Source organism: Rattus norvegicus, chromosome 14 (genome assembly GCF_021556685.1).
Source record: "Rattus norvegicus strain SHRSP/BbbUtx chromosome 14, alternate assembly SHRSP_T2T, whole genome shotgun sequence".
Lineage (NCBI taxonomy): Eukaryota > Metazoa > Chordata > Mammalia > Rodentia > Muridae > Rattus > Rattus norvegicus.
The window spans coordinates 6005985-6029239 of record NC_141547.1 but is presented as its reverse complement, the minus strand read 5'-3'; the positions used below and the strand labels follow the sequence as shown (position 1 = coordinate 6029239).

General features: G+C 46.4%; 1 protein-coding gene across 2 annotated transcripts; it reads right to left on the bottom strand.

Moving 5' to 3' along the window:
* Nucleotides 1-852: 852 nt before the first annotated feature.
* Nucleotides 853-8159, bottom strand: C14h4orf36 (similar to human chromosome 4 open reading frame 36). Of its 2 annotated transcripts, none has more exon segments than NM_001017495.1 (4): nt 853-1802; nt 2024-2178; nt 7159-7293; nt 7906-8159. In NM_001017495.1, coding segments are annotated over 3 exon segments (354 nt in total). In that variant the 5' UTR covers nt 7224-7293; nt 7906-8159; the 3' UTR covers nt 853-1668.
* Between the last annotated feature and the right edge of the window lie 15096 nt (nt 8160-23255).

The window sequence follows — 23255 nt, the reverse complement described above, 5'->3', positions numbered from 1 at the left end:
GTCACACAGTAGTGTATTTGTGTGACTATGTATGTGTACAGGCATGTGCATGCCATGATGTATGTGTAGGGGGGTCAAAGGACAACTGGCGAGAATCAGTTCTCATCTTTCCCCCACGTGAGTCCAAGGGAATGAGTTTAGGTCATTAGGCTTGGCAGCAAACAACTTTACCAACTGAATGACCTCACTGGTCTAGTTTTGAGTTAAAACAACAGGTTACATGACCTGAGTATGCTCACACACATGTGCACACACAGAGAGACAAAACTCTCAAGATCTCACTCTGTGCCCCAGGCCTCAAACTCGCAATCCTCCTGCCTCAGCCTCCAGCCTCCTGCATGTTAGAATGGTAGAGAGACATACCACACCTGGCTTTGAAACCGATTTTCTAAAAATTCTAATAGTTCTGGATTCTACAAAGGTTAACAGAGTCAGCTGAATATCATGTTTTACACCTAGATTACAGTAGTTCAACCGGGGACTGTGCTCGCGGCATGGCTTAACACCAGAGGAATTCTCCCTCTGTTTCAGGCAAGTCATGCAACCCCATGACCTTCTATGAACAAGTTGCTATAGTTTGCACATAGACTCAGAGAAAGAGTCACCTAGCCCAAGTCGCACTGTTGTGAGCAATTCGAGAAAAGCAAGCCTAGAGTCTGTTTCTCTTCGGCTTCTCAGTGCTGGAGACCCAGTCCTACCATCTAATCTACCCCACCCCCCATGTATCACACCAGCCCAAGGCTATACACTTAAATACCACTACATCATGGCACCCTTCGTGAAGCCAGGAGAGGAGAGGATCCTAAAGACTCTGTTGAGTGTCCTTTAAGAAACAATGCTTAAGTAAAACACTAGTATCCAAATATGCTTTATTGGATTCAAATTCTAGAAAACTTTGTTCATACAAACTCAGTTCTTTCTCTTTATTTGCTCATTCCCCAGCCTCTCTGCAAATATAAATTTTCCTCACAGTGAGGCCGTCTTTGTCCCTCTGTGTCCCTTTCACGCACACGTGCCGCACCTGCTCCAGGTCCGTTGCAGAAAGAATATTAGCCAGAAAGAAAGCGGCTCAACATTTTTTTCCAGAAGAACAAAAGCCAAGTAAGTCTTACTTTAAAGTACCACGTGATAAAAAAAATTAAACATGAAGTGGCACGTGAGAACGATTAAACGAAACTTTACCAAAAATTGGTAACTGAAGAGTTGACAGAAAGGAAATCTTAATCGTTTTTCTGTTTTTCTTAACCAGAAAAAAAAAAAAAAAAAAAAAGAAAAAATGCGGTTTCTCATTTTAAAAGGACTTCTTTCTGACTTCGTTTTGAGAAGTCTCCTTGGGATCGCAAACGTCTCTTCAGAGCGCTGACTCTCACAAGAACTGTCCTCTTCCGCACGCGATCTTACAGACATTGAAACGAGCGAACACAAAACGACTCAACTCCAGATGCGTTCTCATCTACTTACAGAGAGGGCTGCTGTGTGGGGCACAAAGAACAGGAGTGTGGCAGGAACCCGGGGGCTCTGTCAGCGTTCGCCGAGCCAGGTCTAGCAACATTGGCCCCATCGCCCATAGACACAGCGCTGTGTCTACTTGACACTGTGGAGGAATCCGAAAGCTTCGCCGCCCGTGGATGCCGGAAACAGGTTCAGGTTTGACGCTACGTGGTCGGGTCACTTGGGCTGAAGTGGTCTTCTCAGGCCGACACTCTTTTCCCTCAGTGAAACCTGCATCTCCTTACACGCGTTCTCCTTAGACTTCAGCTTCGCTAGGCGCTTTGCTTCATACTCCTTTTCAAGTGCCATGGCTAAAAAGAAATAATAATAAAGCAAACAGAGCCATCTGAGTGGCGTTTCCACCTGGCACCACCTCAAAGCCCAGTAGCGCACAGCAGGTGAGCAGCGTTGAAGAATTAACTACACTGAGAACCCACAGGAGGCATGGGCGTTGGATGACAAACTTAAAAAGGTCTTGTGTTAACTAGTCAAGGACACAATCGCTAACGTATTATAGAGGAACTTCACTTACTTTGCATTGAAGGGAGCGGGCAGTCTTGTTTGGTTTGGCCTGCCAAGAGATTCATAGGGCTACCAAATGCGATTTCTCCCAAGAACGGCAAGTTGATGTTCGTCAAGTTTGAATACCAGGTCTTTGTGAGCTCCGCAAGGTCCCATGGTTCCTGTCTGAGGCAAAATTTCATAAACTTACTCAATCAGTTTTTACTGGGCATGCTATGCAACGTAGGGACAATACCTTGCTGTCTGTCCCTCTAGAGTTACCATCCCAACAAGGAAGAATATCCCACTAATTAACTCAGTAAAAGTCACTGGTGAAAGTCCAGAAACTGTGCCATGGTTTGTCCAGTGCAGCAGCCTACAATTCCAACCCATCTACAAAGGAGACTGTGAACAGGAACCATAAACTACAATGTCTGTCTGTCTTTATTTATTTATTTATTTATTTAGACACAGGGTCTTATTGGGACAGCCTGGCTAGCCTTGAACTTTTATGTAGACCAGGCTTGCCTCAAATTCACAGAGATCTACCTGCTTCTGCCTCCCAAGTGCTGGGTTTAAAGGCGTGCACCACCACACCCAACAATGTCTTTCGTGGCTGATCAATAATGTCCCAAGCTAGACATAGTAGTGTACACTTATAATCCCAAGAGTGGAGGGACACAACTGTAACGCCAGTACTTGGGAGGCAGAGGGAGGAAGACTGAGTTTGAGGGCAGCCTGGGCTGTAGAGTAAGTTCCAGAGCAGCCTGGCCCACGTGGTAGAACCCTGCCTCAAAGATCAACAAAGGGGTGGGGCTGGAGAAATGGCTCCGTGGTTAAGAGCGCTTGTCGCTCTTTTAGACAATCCAGGTTGAATTCCCAGCACCTACATAACAGCTCACAACCATCTGTAAACCCCAGTTTCAGGGGTACCAAAGGCACAGAAACAAAACATTCATATACATAAAGTAAAATAAATAAATATAAAAAAAATAACAGTAAAGGAAACAGTGAAGGGCTCAGTGGGTAAAGGTACTTGCTGCTAAGTCCAACCACCTGCAATCCACTCCCCACCCCCAGGATGCAGGAAGTCATTGCTTCCTGAAAACTGTTCTCTGACCTCCATGCATGCCCACAGCATACACACGCACAGAGTATACGCATGCCCACGGCATACACATGCACACAGGCATACACATGCACACAGGCATACACATGCACACGGCATACACAAGAATATGGCATACAACTGCCCACAGCCATACACGCGCACACAGGCATACACATGACCACAGGCATACACATGGCCACAGCATACACATGCACACAGGCATACACATGCACACAGGCATACACATGACCACAGCATACACATGCACACAGGCATACACATGCACACAGGCATACACATGCACACAGGCATACACATGCACACAGGCATACACATGCACACAGCATACACATGCACACAGGCATACACATGCACAAATAGACGTAAGTAAATGAATAATTTATTTTTAAAAGAAAATATATGTGTATAAGAATGTAAGAGATAGGAAGATGAATAGATATAGATGACAGATGACAGATGACAGATATAGATAAGATGATATAGACAGATCGATAAATAGATAGATAAATAGATACATACATACATACATACATACATACATACATACATACATGGATGGGTAGATGGATGATAGGTAGAGGAATAGATGGATAGGTAGATAGAGTATATTCACAAAAGGAAGGGGCCAGAGAGATGTTTACTGGTAAAGAGCACTTGTCGCTCTTGCTAAGGACCAGGATTCAGTTCTCAGCAATCTCACGGTGGCTCATAACCATCTGTAAAGTTGGTTCTAGGGATCTACTGCCCCCTTCTGACCTCTGAAGGCTCTGCATACACATGTTACACAGACATGCAGGCAAAATATTTAACACAAAAAATAAACCTAGGGCTGGAGGGATGGCTCAGCGGTTAAGATCACTGACTGCTCTTCCAGAGGTCCTGAGTTCAATTCCCAGCAACCACATGGTGGTTCACAACCTCCTGTAACGGGATCCGATGCCCTCTTCTGGTGTGTCTGAAGACAGTGACTTATATATAATATATATATTATATATACATACTTATATATAATATATATTATATATAATAAATAAATCTTTTTAAAGAATAAGAAAGTTAACCTAGAGAAAGTAAGACAGAGCATCATCTGCTGAGCAGGTGTGTGGCTCACGCACAGGCTTTCGTGTGTAATCTTGAGAAATAAATGAACCCACATTAAAAGTGATTACTATGAATCTTAATTTTGCCTAATTCTGACAAACAACAGCTACATGTTTGTCACATGCAGTCCTTAATACTTCAGCCCCATTTGCTTTAGTCGGAACGGGGGAGATGTTCTGCGATACCTGTCACCCCGAGTTTCTGCCTCCAGTGTCACTGATCCTGCAAACTTAGGGTGTGACTGGATGGTGTAACATTATTACAGAAGCAGTTGAAAAAGTCAAAGATGTATTTATAAAAATAATCTGGCTGTTTGAAGAACAGACTTTGAGGTGGCTTAGGCAGTAAGAGTGCTTGCTAGCAGGATTAATAACCCAGGCTCGACCCCTGGGATCCCTTGTGGATGGAAAGAGTCAGCTCCACAAGTTGACTTCTGACGTCCAGCATACATGTGCTGTAGTATGTGAACACGAGTGTGCATGAGCACACACACGCATACACACACATGCATACACGCACACACACAAATACACACAGGTTTTAAAATAAACGTCATTAAAAACACAGACATCATCTCAAAGTCTATCAAGAAAGACACACGTAAGGATCTGGGAATATAACTCAGTTACTAGCCAGTTCACCAAGCATGCGTGGTGGTCTGGGTTCCGTTCCCAGCACCGAGTAAAACCAGTATTTCCTATTTTCTTTCATACGGTGTCTATACTGTGTTGGTGGGGTTTCTGTGGGTTTGGGGTGTTTTGCAACTAATGTATTTATTTTGACTTAACTGCCTAGGCAGATTTATAATCTCCCTGCCTCGCTCTCCCAAGAGGCTGGGTTTACAGGCCATGCCACCTGATCTACAATTAAAATGATACTTACTAGAATGGTACTTCCTGTTGTCCACGGTCTTAACCGCGCCCAACTGTCAAAACCGAACCGAATGTAATGAATCCTAATTCTTGTGTGTAGCCCTTGATAAGGAGCCACACCAACATCTTAGAACACTGTTTGAAAAGGAGACTTTCTTGACTCACGACAGCAAGTGTCATAAATAAAAGCAGAGGGGTTAAAAGGTAAAAGCCAAACGTGGTTGTGAATGCCTTTTAGTTCAAGCACCAGGGAGGCAGAGGCTGAAAAACAGCCTGGTCTCCCTGGCCAGTTCATGAGGCCAGCTAAGATTACACAGATAAGACCCTGTATTAAGGGGCTGGGGATTTAGCTCAGTGGTAGAGCGCTTACCTAGGAAGCGCAAGGCCCTGGGTTCGGTCCCCAGCTCCGGAAAAAAGAACAACAACAACAAAAAAAAAGACCCTGTATTAAAAGGGAGGAAAAGGGGGTTGGGGATTTAGCTCAGTGGTAGAGCGCTTGCCTAGGAAGCGCAAGGCCCTGGGTTCGGTCCCCAGCTCCGAAAAAAAGAACCAAAAAAAAAAAAAAAAAAAAAAAGGAGGAAAAGGAGGGGGAGGGGGAGAAGAATGGGGGGAGGGGGGAGAGCAGGAACTTCTGCATAGTGAGGCATCCATTCTGTGTTCTCAGTATTCCAGGCAAGCAGCACTTCTTAACTGTGCGTGGTTTTGTTTGCAAGCCCCGCCACAACAGACAGACATGCATTGTGTCACAGACACAGGCATTAAAGCCAGGACTCAGTCTGCAGAGGTGCCAAGCTTGGAGCTCAGGGCTTCAGACCGAAAAGTCCATGTTGCTAGAAACTGCCTGCCAGAGAGGACAAGGAGCTGACTTGATGCTTTGCACCAGCTAAAAAAGTGTGTTGTCAGTACATTTGTACGCTATACAGAGGTGTTTTAAAATAGTAGTAGTAAAGGTGTTTTTGAATGACTGAAACTAAAGAAAAATGATACTCAGGCATAAATATGTATATGTGTACACACACATATATATGTGCAAATGAAACCCATTATTTGACATGCTAACCTAAAAAGCTAATTTCAGAATGTTTTTAAACAAGATGACGCAGTGTCCTCCAAAACATGCGGTTTGATCAGCCTAGAAACCTCTTTTCTCTTTTCAAAATACTGTCTCAGTATGAAGAATGACTAGAACTGTCTATTGGCTTGAACTGTCCACTTGACTCAGCCCCAAGTGGCCTAAGAAAGGATCCTCAACTGAGGGGTTTCCCAGATCACAAAGCCTGTGGCCATATCTGCAGGCTGTACCTGGAAGGTGGTCTGGAATAAGGCTAGTTAGGCATACGCCCCTGAGCCTACCAGCAAGCAGTGTTCCTCTGTGGTCTCTGCTTCAAGCTCCCGACTCAAGTTTCTGCCCCGATTCCCCTCAGTGGTGAATCCTTCCCTCCTCTGAGTGCATATCTTAATTTTTCAGATTATTTTATGTAGCTGTTTTGCTTGCATGTATGTATGCATTTCATGCACGCTTTGTGCCCATTTGGTCCAATAGGGGGCGATAGATCTGATGAAACCGGAGTTAGGGACAGTTGTGAGCCACTCTGTGGGCTCTGGAAACCAAGCTCAGGTCCTTTGCAAAAGCAGCACACTCTTAGCCATGAACCACGTCTCTAGCCCCTGTTCATATAAGTACCATTCGGGAAGTTGGAAAGACGGATCACCCTTTAAGAGCATTAACTGTTTTCGCAAAAAGGACCAAGGTTTGGTTCCCAGCCTCTACGGGGAGATGCTGTAACAAAACCATCTGTAACTTCAATACCAGGGGATCCAACACTGCCTTTTGGCCTTCATGGGCACCTGCTCAAAGGTAGTGCACACACAGAGGCAGGTACAAACACAAAATAAAAATAATTTCCAAGTAGCGTTTTAAAGACAAAGTCCAGATCCATTGAAGTGCCTTCATATACTCCAGTAACTTGGTGAGAATAGAAGTGCCCAGCCCCTGTCCCAAGCTCCAGCCGTGTGTGTGTGTGTGTGTGTGTGTGTGTGTGTGTGTGTGTGTGTACTTACATTTTATAACAGCTGCCCTTCAAAATGTTTTGCACTGTGTTCCTTCTCGGCAAGCCATACGCCATGACAAATGATCACAATCGTTTCCTTACATAGAAGCCCGATGTAACATCTGCGCCGCTCTATTCACTATGCCTGAAAGAACAGCAACAGTCCTAATTAACAGCTCTCATTTGAATATTTTTATGGCCAAATTATCAAGGGCCAGGAGAAAACATTTGGGACTGTCAGGAAATGCATCCTAAACATTCACTGGACCTGAACCATGAACATAAAAGCTAGTTCTGTTCATTTCCAGGAAGTCGCTCAATCAGTTCAGCCACCTTCTGAGAGGGAAAGCCTGGTAGGCAGTCATTGAGTACGCCTGAGTCCCGCCCAGGTCTCATAGTTGCGCGCCCTTATGGCTGTGATGGGGTCAACAACTCGGCCGCACCGGCGTGGAACGCCAGGGGTGCCCTGGCCACGGTAGGGCACGGCCCTTTTCTGCTCGCAGTTCCAGACAGAACCCGCTGGGGCGCGGTAGCGAGTGCCACCCTCGCCCTCCCAGCCCGTGGCGCTCCCGGAGCCTCTGTACCCCGCAGGTCAGCCGCGCGCCGGCCGCGGCCCCGACCCAGGGCAGCGCGCCCTAGGTGCACATGGCCGCGCACTCGCAGCGGCCCCGCCGCGGAAACGCGCTTGCTTGCTTGCTCCTGCTCCTGCTTGCTCCCGCGCCCGATAGCTCAGGCGCCCAGTTCACGCGGCGCCTACCCTGCGTCACCTGTCGCCTCAATAAAGGGCTTTATGCACGCGCAGGGCGCAAACCCAGCCCGCTCCATGGGAGTCACTTTGCTCTAGTGGGTGACAGTCGCTGGCCCACGCCCACACTCGAGGCTCCGACGACAGCTCCGTGTTCCTGTGAAGAACAGATGGACTCCATCTCTTAGGGTCCCAAGCAAACGGTGGCACTGTGCTGTGCCGGAGGGTTTTGCTAGAGTTGCCCCTTGCTAACACCAGGACCTTCCCTATGTCCTTCCTCCGAGCCTAAATGACTTCATAAAGCAAAGAGGACATTGCATGTGTATGTTTCATGGGTTATGAGAACTGAAGACTAGGCCTGACAGCCTCTAGCCCACGGTAAGGGCCAGATTACATCATTGCGAGTTTAGGAACAACGCTATGGAAACAGGTAGAGGGTTCCGTTGAGAGGGGAGGAATGAAACTCAGTATATGTAGTGAGTTCAGGGCGAGCTTTTAAGGTTAAATACTCTAATCGCTCTACCTGTCGCTGTTCTTTTTTTAGTTCTGTTGAAATAGTCCAGACTGGCCTAGAATCAGCCCAGGCTTGCTTCCAACTTGCAGCAAGTCTATTTCAGCTTCCCAAGTGCCAGGCTGGAACTCGAGGAAAGGACCACCTGCTCTGCCTAGCAAATTCTCCTAGGGTGAAGAATGAACTCACACACACTCGCGCGTGCGCGCGCACGCACGCACGCACACACGCACACACGCACACACACACACACACACACACACACACACACATCAGGGTGGTGATCTAAAATGTCCCAAAAAGCATGTCCAGGTTTCCTCCGTTATCCAAAAGAAAAATAATAATAATAAAAGTTTTGAGAAGTGGGGAGGGGGGTTGTAACGAGCTGCATGATGGGATATCCGCCAGTGACTGCCAAGCTGGCTTATCTGTAGAACATGCTTCTGTGCCTACAAGAAGGTACAGAGGCTTGACTCATCACATCTATAGTCCAAATGGGAAGTGTGTGTGCCATGGGGTGAAGCCCCCGATGGATTATGTGACCTGTGTAGTAGATTCAGCCTGATTTGATTTTAATTGGCATAAGACAGTTTTAGGATCTAATTCAGTTGTCTGGTGCTGGGGGTTGAACCCAGGGGCTCTGAGTTCAGTGCCCAGCACCAAAGTGACACTTGCGGTAGCATATGTCTGCGCTCCCAGCACTCGGGAGGTCGAGACAGGAGGATCAGAATCGTGAGGTAATTCTTAGCTACATAGCCAACACTAGACTAAACGATATGAGACCCTGTCTCAGCCACAAAGATAGCGTCCCTTGTTTTAATCCATTAACTGTTGGAGTGAAGGTTACCCAGCAGACACTGTTGCATATACCATATCTTATTGTGAGAAGAGTATCATTTATAGAAAAAAAATACCTTTTTACATTTTTAAACTTGCATTTGTTCATCCGTGTGTGTGTGTGTGTGTGTGTGTGTGTGTGTGTGCCTGTGTTTGGGAATACATATGCTATGACATGAGTGTGAGAGAACATCACAAGGCAGCTTGTAAGAACCAGTTCTCTCCTTGCACACCACTTGGGTCCTGAGGACTGGAGTCATCTGGCTTGGCTGCAAGCCTTTAACCCCTGAGCCATCTCGTCAGCCTCACGTCATGTCATATTTAGGGTTAATATTGAGTGTTTACTCAGCAGAGGAGGTACCATGGTCTCAAGGGTGGTTTTCCCAGGGTGGGGCTTACCCATTGTCCTCTGGACGTGCTGACCCGGGTGAGTTCCCCACTGTGAGAAAGTAACTGCATTGTTTATGGAGTCTGTATTCATATTTTCACCTAAATTAGAAGAGGAGGAGAAAGTAAGATAAAAATGAACAGAAAACACTTTTACAGACATTTGCTGTAAGTTGATCTTGAGAACGCTCACCCAGAGCCACTTAAAACCCTTAAACACTATCAGCAAACAGCATAGATGACACCTTCGCACTCACACTGTTCCAGGAGAAAGAAAGCTAAACCTCCTAGGAGGTGGAAGAAGGCTGTCCCATAAAGATTTACAAACAATAACCACTTTCTGAAATTTTCTGAAAATACCAAACCTGGGCTGGAGAAATATCTCAGTGGCGAAGAACAGCTTTTTGCTCTTCAGAAGACCTGGCCAGTTCCCAGAGTCGACAGGGTAACAACCACCCTAACTCCAGTTCCAGAGGATTCCACACCCTCTTCTGGCCACTGAGGGCACTGCACATATAGAGTGCACAGACATGTATGCAGAAAAAAAAGACCCGAACCCAAAATACAAAATCTTAAGGCCTTGGCTCAGCAGTTAAGAGGGCTGGCTGCTCTATGAAAGGACCCAGGTTCGAATCCCAGCACCTACATGGCCTCTCATAGCCCTCTGCAACTGCAGTCCCAAGAAATCTGATGCTCTCATCTGGTCTCTGAACATGCTATATTCACACATGGTGCAGACATGCATACATGCAAGGAAAACACCCATATACATCAAAATAAAGTGAAATAGTCCTTTAAAAAGGAAGGAAGGAAATACCAAATTCTAGAGGGAAGGATACATAAGCAAGGGCATTAAGAAAAGATAATGAACTAGATCAAAATGTAATGACATGCTTATGAAGGAAGATCCTGGGAGGAATCCCATCATCTGTAAGCTAACTTAAAAATACCTCTACACCTCTCTCTCCCTCTCCCTCCCTCCCTCTCTCCTCCCCCTTTCCCCCTTTCTTTTTTTCTTTTTTTTTAATTTTTATTATTTTTCCATGTTTATTAAATTGGGTGTTTCTTATTTACATTTCAAATGTTATTCCTTTTCCTGGTTTCCAGGCCAACATCACCCCAACCCCTTCCCCTCCCCTTCTATATGGGTGTTCCCCTCCACATCCTCCCCCCATTACCGCCCTCCCCCCAAGAATCCCATTAACTGGGGGTTCAGCCTTGGCAGGGCCAAGGGCTTCCCCTTCTGCTGGTGCCCTTATTAATACTAATATTCATCGCTACCTATGCAGTTGGAGCCCAGGGTCAGTCCATGTATAGCCTTTGAGTAGTGGCTTAGTCCCTGGAAGCTCTGGTTGGTTGGCATTGTTGTTCATATTCCCCCTTTCTTTTAAAAATAAAAATAACCAAATTTTACCCCCCCCCTCTCTCTCTCTCCCTCCCTCCCTCCCTCCCTCCCTCCTCTGCATATCAGTTTCCCTGTTTTGCTGTTACCTCATCCTCTTCTTACAGTTAAATAAGATTATGTCAAGCCCAGAAAGTGAACGCTGCTGCCACCTAGTGTTAAGATGAAGTTACAGAGAGAAATGCAAAAGAGATGTGACTGTCCAATCACAACCAAACTGAGAGCGTTTACCATGCTCTAAATGCGGTTCAATAGACTGCAGGCATTGGCTCATTTAATTATCACATATTGATGGCGTTATTAATTTTATGATTTTGTGGTGCTTTAATATTTATTTGTATTCTCTCTCTCTCGTGTGTGTGTGTGTGTGTGTGTGTGTGTGTGTGTGTGTGTGTGTGTGTGTAAGTGCTGGTAACTGAATGATCAGGTCCCCTTGAGTTAGTAGTGAGCTGCCCAGTGTGGGTGTTGGGAATTCCATCCCTGCAAGAGCTTTCATTATGTGTTCCTAACCAGCAAGCCCCCGGTGATGGTATTTTAGAGAATTCTAGATGGCATTTTGAGATTCACTAACATCGAACGTCACAGGACTTGAACCCAAGACCACCTGATTCTGATCTTTTTCTTTCTGCACTGTACCTACCACACTACACAGTCTCCCCAAATGACACTCTGGGAAGGAGGTTACGACCCGATGTAAGTTCTGCTCCGACTGTCCTTTACCGTCGTGAGACTCTCATAAGTGTATACCCATCCTAATTTCAAAGACATTTTACTTCTCTTAATATGTAAATCACAGATTCGGCTTCCAAGTTTTAATAAATGTTTCTAAAACTTCCCGCGTATTAATTGCCTAACTTTCAGAGATAATGATGAAAAGGTGAAGCCCATAATTTTAAGGTTCTTTGCTCCCACCTGGTCTTCTTCATTAAAAAGAAAAAGTTGCTTGTTTTTAATGAATGAGTGCTCCGTCTGCACGTTTGCTAACATGACAGAAGAGGGCGCCACAACAGACAAGGGCATCGGATCCCGTTACAGATGGTTGTGAGCCGCCATGTGGTTGCTGGGGATTAAACTCAGGACCTCTGGGAGAGCAGCTAGTGCTTTTAACCGCTGAGCCATCTCTCCAGCCCCCTCATTCTTCTCTAAGTCTTTGCATGCTGCGCCTATGTCAAACCTCCTGCTTCCACGCCACTCCTCCTGGCCCTCCTCTCACGAGGGTAGCCATCATTTTCTGTGGGTCAGTCCCGAATAGGATTCCCTAGCCAGCCTGGGCTTCCTGGTTGGCTTTCTATTCCATGCTCCCATCGGGTGGAGGAACTTTCCTGTTTGTACCACTTTGTCAAAGATTTCAACAAACTCCAAATATCTACCCTCCCCATACCCCACCGCCATTCTTAAAATGATTCAGCGGCACCCGAGCCAGTCTTGGAGCAGAGGCGTCATTTTTACATCATTGCTGACTCCTATTCCACGGAAGCCATCATTCTGGTCCACTGCTCGTGATGTCGTGATCTTCACGGATTAGTGGGGAAGAAGATGATATTTCACCTGGTGTCGGTAAGGAAAGAGAATTTAAAGACCCCATAACATAGCATGAGGACTATTGGTTGGTTCTCAGAGTGGCACCTTCCTCTGTCGTTGAAGTTGTTCCTTCTCTGGAATGGTGCATCATGAGAGCTCAGTCCTTGATCTCTCTCTGAGCATCAGGTCTGAGAACGGGAAGAGCCTGCCTTCACACAGCTCAATACGTGGATTTTCGGAGACTCATATTTCCCCAAGACATATGGATTCAAAGGACTTGTCTGCCTCAGTATAGGTGAAAATTCCGTTCATGCTAGCTTATGAATTAAGACAAGCTGGAGGCGAAATCCAGTTGCTAAGAGCACTGGCTGTTCTTACAGAGCACACAGGTTTAGTTCCCAGCACCCCCATCAGGCAGTCCATAACGGTAACCCCAGCTCCTGGGGATCTGACACCTTCTGGCTTCCAAGGGTATCTGCATGTACACACAAACGCTTACAGACAGTGGGCGCTGGAGGCAGGCAGATCTCTTTGAATTCAAGGTCAGCCTGGTCTACAAAGTGAGTTCCAGGAGAACTAGGGGCTGTTACACAAAGAAACCCTGTCTCAAAAAAATAACCAAACTAACTAACTAAAAATACATTCTAGCGATAAACGAATCAATCAGTAGCTAGATCTTTAATGAACTTACTAAGAAAGTAGTTAGAAAATATCCCGCTGACGATGGGGGAAGGATAAACTAAAGTAACCAAAAAAGTTAAAGATGTCCCATGGGAACTGTTTTGTTTGAGACAGGGTTTCTCTGTGTAGTCCTGGCTGTCCTAGAACTCATTCTGTAGACCAGGCTGACCTCAAACTCACAGAGATCTACCTGCCTCTGCCTCCCGAGTGCTGGGATTAAAGGTGTGAGCCATTACCATCTGGTACAGTGAAGACTTTAAGACGATGGGAAAAAAAAAAAAGAAGAGTAAAATATTTGGGAGAGAATTCAAGTTTGTTGCAGTAAATATTAAAACAAAACAAAACAAAACCCTCAAGATCCATCATCAAGCCATATGGCATTAGCGGGGTATTTTTGTCTCAGCAGCGGCTGGCTCCTGGGCACCACACATGCTACCCCCAGCTATTCTCGGTCCCTGGCCATCTCTCCACCCCTACTGCCGCCCTCTCCTGGCTGGCTCTGGCTAAACTCTGCTCACATTCCCAGCAGCAACTCCAGAGGTCCCAGCAGCTCCCTGCCTCGGACTCTGCTCACATTCCCTGCAAACGACCACCCTCTGCAGTCACTGTCACAACCCACACCAGCCCGACCAAATCAAAACTCCAGAAGCTTATAATGTAACAATCAGATTTATCTCAGTAATTTATTTCAGTAAATTTACACTACACAAAACGTCCACACAATCAACTCAGAGCCCATATTATTGATAATGATATAAACTGCCCACCTAGATAAGATAAATTAACCAACAGAAATCCATCTCTTGGGGCTGGGGATTTAGCTCAGTGGTAGAGCGCTTACCTAGGAAGCGCAAGGCCCTGTGTTTGGTCCCCAGCTCCGAAAAAAAGAACCAAAAAAAAAAAAAAAAAAAAAAAAAAGAAATCCATCTCTTAAGAAATGTTGGGGGGCTGGGGATTTAGCTCAGTGGTAGAGCGCTTACCTAGGAAGCACAAGGCCCTGGGTTCGGTCCCCAGCTCCGAAAAAAAGAACCAAAAAAAAAAAAAAAAGAAATGTTGGGGGGCTGGAGAGATGGTTCAGCGGTTAAGAGCACTGACTCCTCTTCCAGAGGTCCTGAGTTCAATCCCCAGCAACCACATGGTGGCTCACAACCATCTGTAATGGATCTGACGCTCTCTTCTGGTGTGTCTGAAGACAGCTATAGTGTACTCATATAAATAAAAATAAAAAAAAAAGGTGGATCTTCTTTTAGCCTAGTAAGAGCACCAGTGGAAGGGGAAGTCCTTGGTCCTGCCAAGACTGAACTCCCAGTGTAGGTGATTGTTGGGGGGGAGGGTGGTAATGGGGGGAGGATGGGGAGGGGAACACCCATATAGAAGGGGAGGGGGAGGGGCTAGGGGGACGTTGGCCCGGAAACCAGGAAGGAGAATAACAATCGAAATGTAAATAAGAAATACTCAAGTTAATAAAGATGGGGAAAAAAAAAAAAAGAAATGTTCGTAACTACCTGTGGCCATTTAAGGCCACACGGATCTGGGTCATCCTTCTCTGTCTCCATCTTGGTTCTCTTTTCTCCTCTCTCTCCCCTTACCAAAACTCTGTCCCCGCCCCCTTTCTCATTGTCCAATCACAGGCCTCGCCTTAACTTGTGCCAGCCCTCACCTGCGTATAGACATCAACCTACACAAGTTCTCTGGAGTTGGCAGAATTAATACTGTGAAAATGACTAGTCTACGGGTTCTATGGAAGCCCGTCAAAATTCCGATGCTATTCGTCCTGGGGCTAGGAAACAAAACCGTAAAAGTCACACGGAGACAGTAAGGGCACAGAAATCCTGAGCAGAAAGAAACCGCCAGAGATGTCACAGTGCCTAACCTCATACTGTACACATTCACAGTGACAGAGTGTCAAACACAGGCCACTGGAACTGAACAGTGAACCCTGAAATCAACACGCAGTTACGGCCATCTATTTTTAATAGAGCCTGTCCAGCAGATAGTGCTGGGAGAACCTGTGTGTCTGTCTGTAGAATAATTGAACTCCACTCAGCTTTCTCTTTCTGCATTAAAAAAAAAAAATCAATTCAACACAGATTAAAGACCTCAATTTGATGCTAAAGCTCTGAAGTCACTAGAGGAAGATGCTGGGCATTTCAAGATACAGCCACAGACAAGGGGTTCCAAGGAGGATTGAAGAAGTCGAAAAGCCAAGAATTAGAATGAGATTTCGGTGAAGGAAACCAAGCAAGCTGAGTGGCCGGTCCACCGGGCACTAGAAAGTCCTCGCCAGATTACACAGAGGGGAAATAAGAATCTAGAATGTACATAAAGATCTGCAAAAAACTCAACTCCAACGAACTCCTGGGCATTGTGGCACATGCCTTTAATCCCGGCACTCAGGAGGCAGGCGGGGGTGAGTTTAAGGCCAGCCTGGTTTACATAGTGAGTACCCATATAGCCAGGGCTAGAGAGAGAGACCCTGCATCAAAGAAACAACTAACTAACTAACTAAATAAATAAATAAATAAATAAATAAATAAATAAATAAATAAGTAAGTAATAACACTCCAGCCAGGACTGGTGTCACACCCCTTTAACCCAGCACTTGGGAGGCAGAGGTAAGCAGATCTCTAAGTTCAAGGCTAGCCTGGTCTATAGAGTAAATTCCAGGGCACCATAACTATATAGTCAGACCCTGTCTCAAAGGAAGGAAGGAAGAAAGGGAGGAAGGAAGGAAGGAAGAGGGGAAGAGGAAGAGAAAGAAAAGGAAAGGCCAGCAAAGCAAAGGACACCAAATGCTGGCAAAGAGAAGACGTGGAGTCTTTTTTTTCTTTTTCTTTTTTTCTTTTTTTTTTCTTTTTTTCAGAGCTGGGGACAGAACCCAGGGCCTTGCGCTTGCTAGGCAAGCGCTCTACCACTGAGCTAAATCCCCAACCCCGAGGATGTGGAATCTTATACACTGCTTAATTTTGTCACTTTTTTTCTTTTTAATTAAAAAAAAAAATTGGGACTGGAGAGATGGCTTAGTGGCTAAGAGCACTGACTACTCTTCTAGAAGTTGTGAGTTCAATTCCCAGCAACCACATGGTGGCTCACAACCCTCTGTAATGGGATCTGATGCCCCCTTCTGGTGTGTTTGACAGTGACAGTGTACCCACATACATGAAATAGATAAATAAGTCTTTTTAAAAAATTAAAAATAGATATCTCTAGAGTTGGCCATTTAAAAAACCCTTCCTCCCTCCCTTCCTTCGAGACAAGGTTTCTCTGTGCAACCCTGGCTATCCTCGAACTTGCTCTACAGACCAGGCTGGCCTCGAACTCAGAGATCTGCCTGCCTCTGCCTCCTGAGTGCTGGGATAACAAGCGTGTGCCACCACTGCCTGGCCTTAAAACATTTTTCTAATGTAAGATTTCAGACTGAGGTCCTAATAGCTGGGAATGAAGCCACCTAGAATGGTCGAAAATTGCTTTCAGGGAAAACCAGTTTCTTCAACGCAAGAGAAGCGTTCACCCGAAGTCTTGGTCCACACTGTACGGTCACTGTGAGGGTAAAGAGCACAGCGTGGGCAAGTGATAGCTGTACTTCTCCAAGCAAGACAGACAGTACCCTAAGCACTTCTCCTGCAGTAACCTTCATACTCCTGAGCCAGGCAAGGCTCGGGCTCAGTCTAGAAGCAGGTCTTACAAGTGGCAGATGGCTTGGTCCTGGTTGGTCCTCAGGGGGACAAAGAAGTGTTCTTACGTTACACGTGAGAAACTGGAACGCTTTAGACGGCCTTGCAGACGTAGCTGGAGCCAGGGTATCTGGTCAGAGCCAGGTGAGGTTTCAAGTGTGGAGTTGCGAATGAGAGATTATCGTCCTCAACGCTCCGCCCACTCCTGTCTCCCTTACAGCTCCCTGCTGCTATGTCACCACACTAGATTTAGCTTCTGACAGCCGGTGTTTGGTTCCTCGTGGCAAGCAAGGTTTTGGCATTGGGAGAAGTCATCCAGTGACCTGAGATTGACCCCAGAAAAACCGGAGTCACTGTGCTCACGAAGGCCGTTCCCAACACCGCTCAGTCTTCCGAAGTTTAGATCGTGTTTTGTCTTATTTTTTAAAAACTCTTCTTAGGGCTTTGTTATTTTACGCGCATGTGCATTCGCCGGATCGCATGTATGTACGCTGGCATCGGATCTCCCAGAACCGGAGTTACAGGTTGTTGAGAGCAGCTCGATGTGGGGTTTGGGAACCGAACCTGGGTCCACAGCAAGTGGTCTTGACCCCTGCCCCAGCTCCCTGCACCGGGGAATTTCATGGGCTTGACTCTCCACTCAGTGGGCAAACAGGACTATCTCACATAGGCCCTGAGCAGCCTGGCTGGCTGACCTTGAGAACGCATCCCAGGAAATGCTCACCTCAGCAAGCAGCTAAGTGTGGACCCTGAGGGCCAGGAAGGGACAACTTTCAGATCAATATTTATTAGTGGGGAGGGCCCGCACTTTCCTCTCCTCCTCTCTCCAGGGGGCCCTTGTGGCTGTAATGTGGAGATTAACAGTGCATGTCAAAGGACAATTTCTGAATGTCCTGACAGTCGGCAGGGAGTGATTTTGAAATACAGACCTCCAGGCCCAGCTCTGGATTCAACCAGTCCCAGACGGCTGAAGAACAGGGCTGTTGTCGTTGTTGTGGTTTGTTTGCTTGTTTGTTTGTTTGTTTTGTTACTAATATGCCTCTCCATCCTCTTTCAGATAATTTGAATCGTTTGGAGACAACTGACAGGGACTGGCCACCCCGCTGGAGGTTTACAGAAATACATATTCTCTGGACCGCATGAGTTTTCACTTTTTCAGTGGTTGCAAGCAGATAAGACAGAACCTTGTGATGCAGCTCTGGCTGACCTGAGGTTCACTGAGCACTTCAAGAAGGCTGCAAGCCTTTCAGCCTGTGTCCGCACACGAGTGCACGAGTGCACACACGCGCACACACACACACACATGTGCGTGCACATATTAGTGGTGATGTCTGGACACAGAAGGAATGGTGGAGGCAGAACAGGTGACAGGTAGGAGCAGGAAGTGGTTTGATAGGAAAAATGGAGGAAGCAGTGCTGGGGGACTCAGTTGTAGTCAGAGAAATCTCAACTTAAATTCCTAATTTTGGTTTAATTCTCCTTCCTCTCATGCCCCAGAAAATTAAGCAAACTAATTCTTTTTTTAAAAAGATTTATTTATTTATTTAGTGTATGTGAGTACACTGTTGCTGTCTTCAGACACACCAGAAGAGGGTATCAGATGGTTGTGAGCCACCGTGTGGTTGTTGGGATTTGAACTCAGGACCTCTGGAAAAGCAGTCAGTGCTCCTAACCGCTGAGCCATCTCTCCAGCCAACCTCTGACTATTTTTTCAAAGTGTGGTCTCACTTCGTCCCTGGCCAAACTGGAATTCCCTGTGTAGCCCAGGCTTGCCTCAATTTCAGTGCAATCCTCCTGCCTCAGACTTCTGAGTACTAGGTTTGCATACAAGTGAGTCACCATCCCCTGCACTGCTCTCATGTTTCTTTCTCCCTTTCTTAGCCCTGCCTCTCTTTTTTAAAACAAACATTAAAACTCATTAGCTTAGTAGATACTAACTGAGGATTCATTGTGTGCCTTGTGTCCTCTGGAGGAGAAGCTAGAGCTCCCGGGATCTAAGAGCACAAGTTAGATCAGAGGCGTCATGAAGGGACTTCCTATAGCAGTGGTACAGGGGGACAGATCCCAGCAGTCAGGGTAGAGTCAGCGGCACTGGGCGTGGCAGGAAGAGTCGGGCACAGAGTGGGACGGGGAGAGTCTAAGGCCAGTTGCAACCCAGCACTGCCTTCGTCTATTTCAAAATGGCAGGGAACAGGACTCACTAGCCTCTGCGGCTCACTACTTCCTATGCAATCTTGGGGACCTGAGGACATCCTTGGTACTGCAGCTTGACCAAACTAATGATACATGTGAGGAGCCAGGTCAAGAAATTATGGAAAGCAGGGCAGGGGGCCCGGGCCTTTCATTCTGGCACTCAAGAGGCAGAGGCAGGAGAGTCTCTGTGAGTTTGAGGCCAGTGTGATCTACGTAACAAGCTCTAAGGCATCCAGAACTACATAGAAAGACCCTGCCACAGTAAATAAATAAATACATAAATAATACATGCATGCATGCATGCATATATACATACATGCATGCACACATGCATACATGCATGCATGCATACATACAATCATGCATGCATACATACAATCATGCATACATACATGAATGCACACATGCATGCATACATGCATACATACAATCATGTATACATGCATACATACATACATGAATATATACATGCATGCATGCATATACACATGCATACACATGCATACATACATACAAGGAATAATGAGAATTCCCTGGAGCCTGCATGGTTGAGTTAGGTTATCAAAGCACAGTGTGAGAGAGCATTCTTGTCTTGATCCCATGCTGTTCACAGCTCCTGACCATCCATCCATCTTGGTGGCCTCTGATGTCTGCACTATGGGTTTTCCACCTGTGAGAAACTGGTCTCATGAGGTGGACGTCACCTAGTAAAGAAACAGGTAGTTGATACCCAACAGTGACCTCAGAGACAGCAATGAAACATGTCAGCAGGTTTTCACGCCTTAATGTAACACAGCAAAAACCGAGTTCCCCTGTTTCTTCTTCTTTTGAGGCAGGGTCTTACCGTGTAACTGGCTAGCCTAGAACTCTATGTGGACCAAGCTGGCCTCAAACTCACAGAGATCCACCTGCCTCTGCCTCCTGGGTGCAGGGACCTACCGTGAGCACCACACCTCTGGAAAATCACCTCACATATTTTTTTAAAGATTTATTTATTTATTTCATGTATGTGGGTGCACTGTCGCTGACTCCAGAAGAGGGCATCGGATCCCATTACGGATGGTTGTGAGCCACCATGTGGTTGCTGGGATTTGAACTCAGGACCTCTGGAAGAGCAGTCAGTGCTCTAACCACTGAGCCATCTGTCCAGCCCATCACCTCACATTTTAATCTGATTTTTTTTGTCATATAGAGGATTAGGAAGTTTGGGACTGGCCGTCTGCCCACAGAACTGATTACCAGTGTGAAGAAAACACACACCTTTCTGCCGTATCTTATATCACCTCAAAGCCACCTCCCAAAATGGTCTTCGGATTTCTCGTAGGATTTGAAATAAAAATAAAAAGGGAGAAAAAGATGACATTAAAACTGTATAATAGGGTTGGGGATTTGGCTCAGCGGTAGAGCGCTTGCCTAGCAAGCACAAGGCCCTGGGTTCGGTCCCCAGCTCCGAAAAAAAGAAAAGGAGAAAAAAAAAAACTGTATAATAGAGTCGATCTCTGAAGCTTTATAATCTTAACCTGGAACATTCCTCACAACTCGCTAAGTCGACCTGACTTTTAAAACATACCGTAACTTCCAGAGAACTAGATTAAACCAAAATGTTTACTGGTTTATCCCATGGGCACAGGGCGGAAATGCAGCCAGCCCTCAGAAAACACTGAAAGCAAGAGAAGGCAGCTCTCAGGACTCCGTCCGTCTCACAGGGCTGCCCTCTGCCTTCATCTTCCCTGAACCAATCAGCCTTGATCTCGTGACAGAGGCCTGGAGAGCAAGCTTGTACAGAAGTACAAAACGAAGCCAGGATCCCACCCAGTGATGGCTTGAGACCCCTCCTAGATACCGGGGCAGGGATTCCAGACTGCGTGGTTTGCCTGAGACACCGACACATGACTTTCTTTACAGACGATGATATAGCACTAAAACCAATCCAGAGACACATGGTTTCCCAAGAAGACTCAAAAACAACCCAAGCCTGTCCACAGCTTCCTATGGAGACTAACAGGATGGAGACAGTCAATAAAAAGTTGGGGCCTCGAGGTCTGGGCACTGGGGGAGCTGTGATTTAGTCAGAATCGATAGTTAAGCAAAGTACTTCCTGGAACGTAGTAAACACTGTTGATTGCCTTCCTCTCTCCTTCCTCTCAGTCATCTCTGCCTGGCTAGCAAGTGGTTACACCTAGAGCTGCTGCAGCCATCTTGTGAGCATAAGAAGTAGGCCAAGACAAAGAAGAGGTGGCTCACAATCCCAACCTCCAGTACATGAGGAACATGGTGAAAAGCAGGTATGGTAGCCAATATTAGAGAAGCAGAGATGGGATTCCCTTGGGCAAGCTGGCTAGGACCAGATTGGAGAGCTCTGGGTTCACAGACACCCCGCTCATAAATAAAACGGGACCGATTGGGGAAAAACTTGACACCCACGTGTGTTATGCACATTACCTACCCACGCATGCACACGCATTGCACAGACTCTGTCATTTATCAACGAATCGAGCTGTTGGAAATTATCCTGCATTTAAAGCTTTTACACCAGGTGGATTCTTATAGCTAAGCTGCTTTGAGCTTTTTTTTTTCTCAATCACCTGAGGCTGAAAATCGTCTAACTAGAACAGGAGGTACGGGGCTGGGGGTGGGGACAAACAAACAAAAAAACTAGCCAGGCAAGCAAGCCAGAGGCCATACACCAACCCAGCAGCAACCTGGAAGCTAGCCAGCCATGCCACATAGGGAAATAAATGTCATTCAAGCACTCGAGGAAATCAAGACTATTTTGATGAATACAAAACTTCAAAATGTGCGTGGAATCCTTTCTAGGAATCTGCTTACGGTTTTAAAGAGAAATGTCTCCCACGGGCCCATGCACCTCGATAGTGGGTTTCCAGAGAGTGCGCTGTCTGGGAAGGTTACAGAACCTTTAGGAAGTAGAGCCCGACTGGAGAAAGTAGGCTGGTGGGGGCAGGCCTGGAAGTCTCCTGTCCTGTTCCTACCTGCTGCTCCCTTTCTGCTTCCTGACTTCAGGTGCCGAGTGACCAGTCACCTCCTATCCCCAGCACAGCCCCTTCCCACCGTGATGGACTAGATCTAAGCTGTGAGCCCAATCCCCTAAATCGCTTCCTGTGGAGTACTGGGTCACAGCAGGGAGAAAAGTTGACACACTATGTGCTTCTCCAAAATGAGGGGAAACACCAAATCAGCGAGAAGGGGGTCCCAGTCAATGAGACTTCCCTTTTGAGCAGCCAGGGGATTCCGGCTGGTGATTGATTGTGAGCAAGACGGAGAGAGCAGTGTGTCTGGAGACAGCGCCTGGCTCCTGAGGAGATTTCTGTAAGATGAAATGGGGGCGGGGGAGGGTTCTGACGTATCGAAGGTTACAAGAGGAGCTTTTCCGAGTGTATCCGCACAGAAGAGGGGACAAAAGAACAGTGCAGGGGAGCAGCCTGGTACCGCCCTGCATGACCCAACCTGAAGTACCATCGGGGATGAGTATTGATTTGTGTAAAATTGTGGTTTTATTGCCAGAATGTCTGGCTCGTGTGTGTGTGTGTGTGTGTGTGTGTGTGTGTGTGTGTGTGTAGATGGTGCCTGAAATTTAAAAGCTGACAGGAGCTGGGACGTAGCTCAGTAGTATAGTACCTTAATAAGAAGAAGGCTGGGCTTCGTCCTAGCGCCACTAATTAATTAATCAGCTGCATAAGCATTACACTTAGAGATGTGGAGGGAATCCCATAAGTAACCACCAAATGGGAGCAAAAATTGTGGGCCTGGACAGAGAGAGGACTCTGTGAGGAAAAGCGTCCATTGTTAATCCAGGGGACCTGGGCTTAGTTCTCCCATCGGGCAACTCGAAACTGACTGTAATTCCAAACCAGGGGTTCAAGGGGATAGAAATCTCTCAGCACTTATGTGCACATGCCCACAGCCAGCCACGTGCATAATTAAAAATAATAACGTCTTTTTCATGTTGTTTTTGTTTTCGGATAGGATCAGATCTCTCTAGTCCTGGCTGTCCCGGAATTCACTATGCAAACCAGGCTGGTCTCGAACTCAAACAGATCCACCTGCCTCTGCCTCCCAGGTGCCAGGATTAAAGATGTGTGCCATGATGCCCAGGAAAAATAAAAAATCTTGAAGGAATAAAATTATGGTCTCTAAG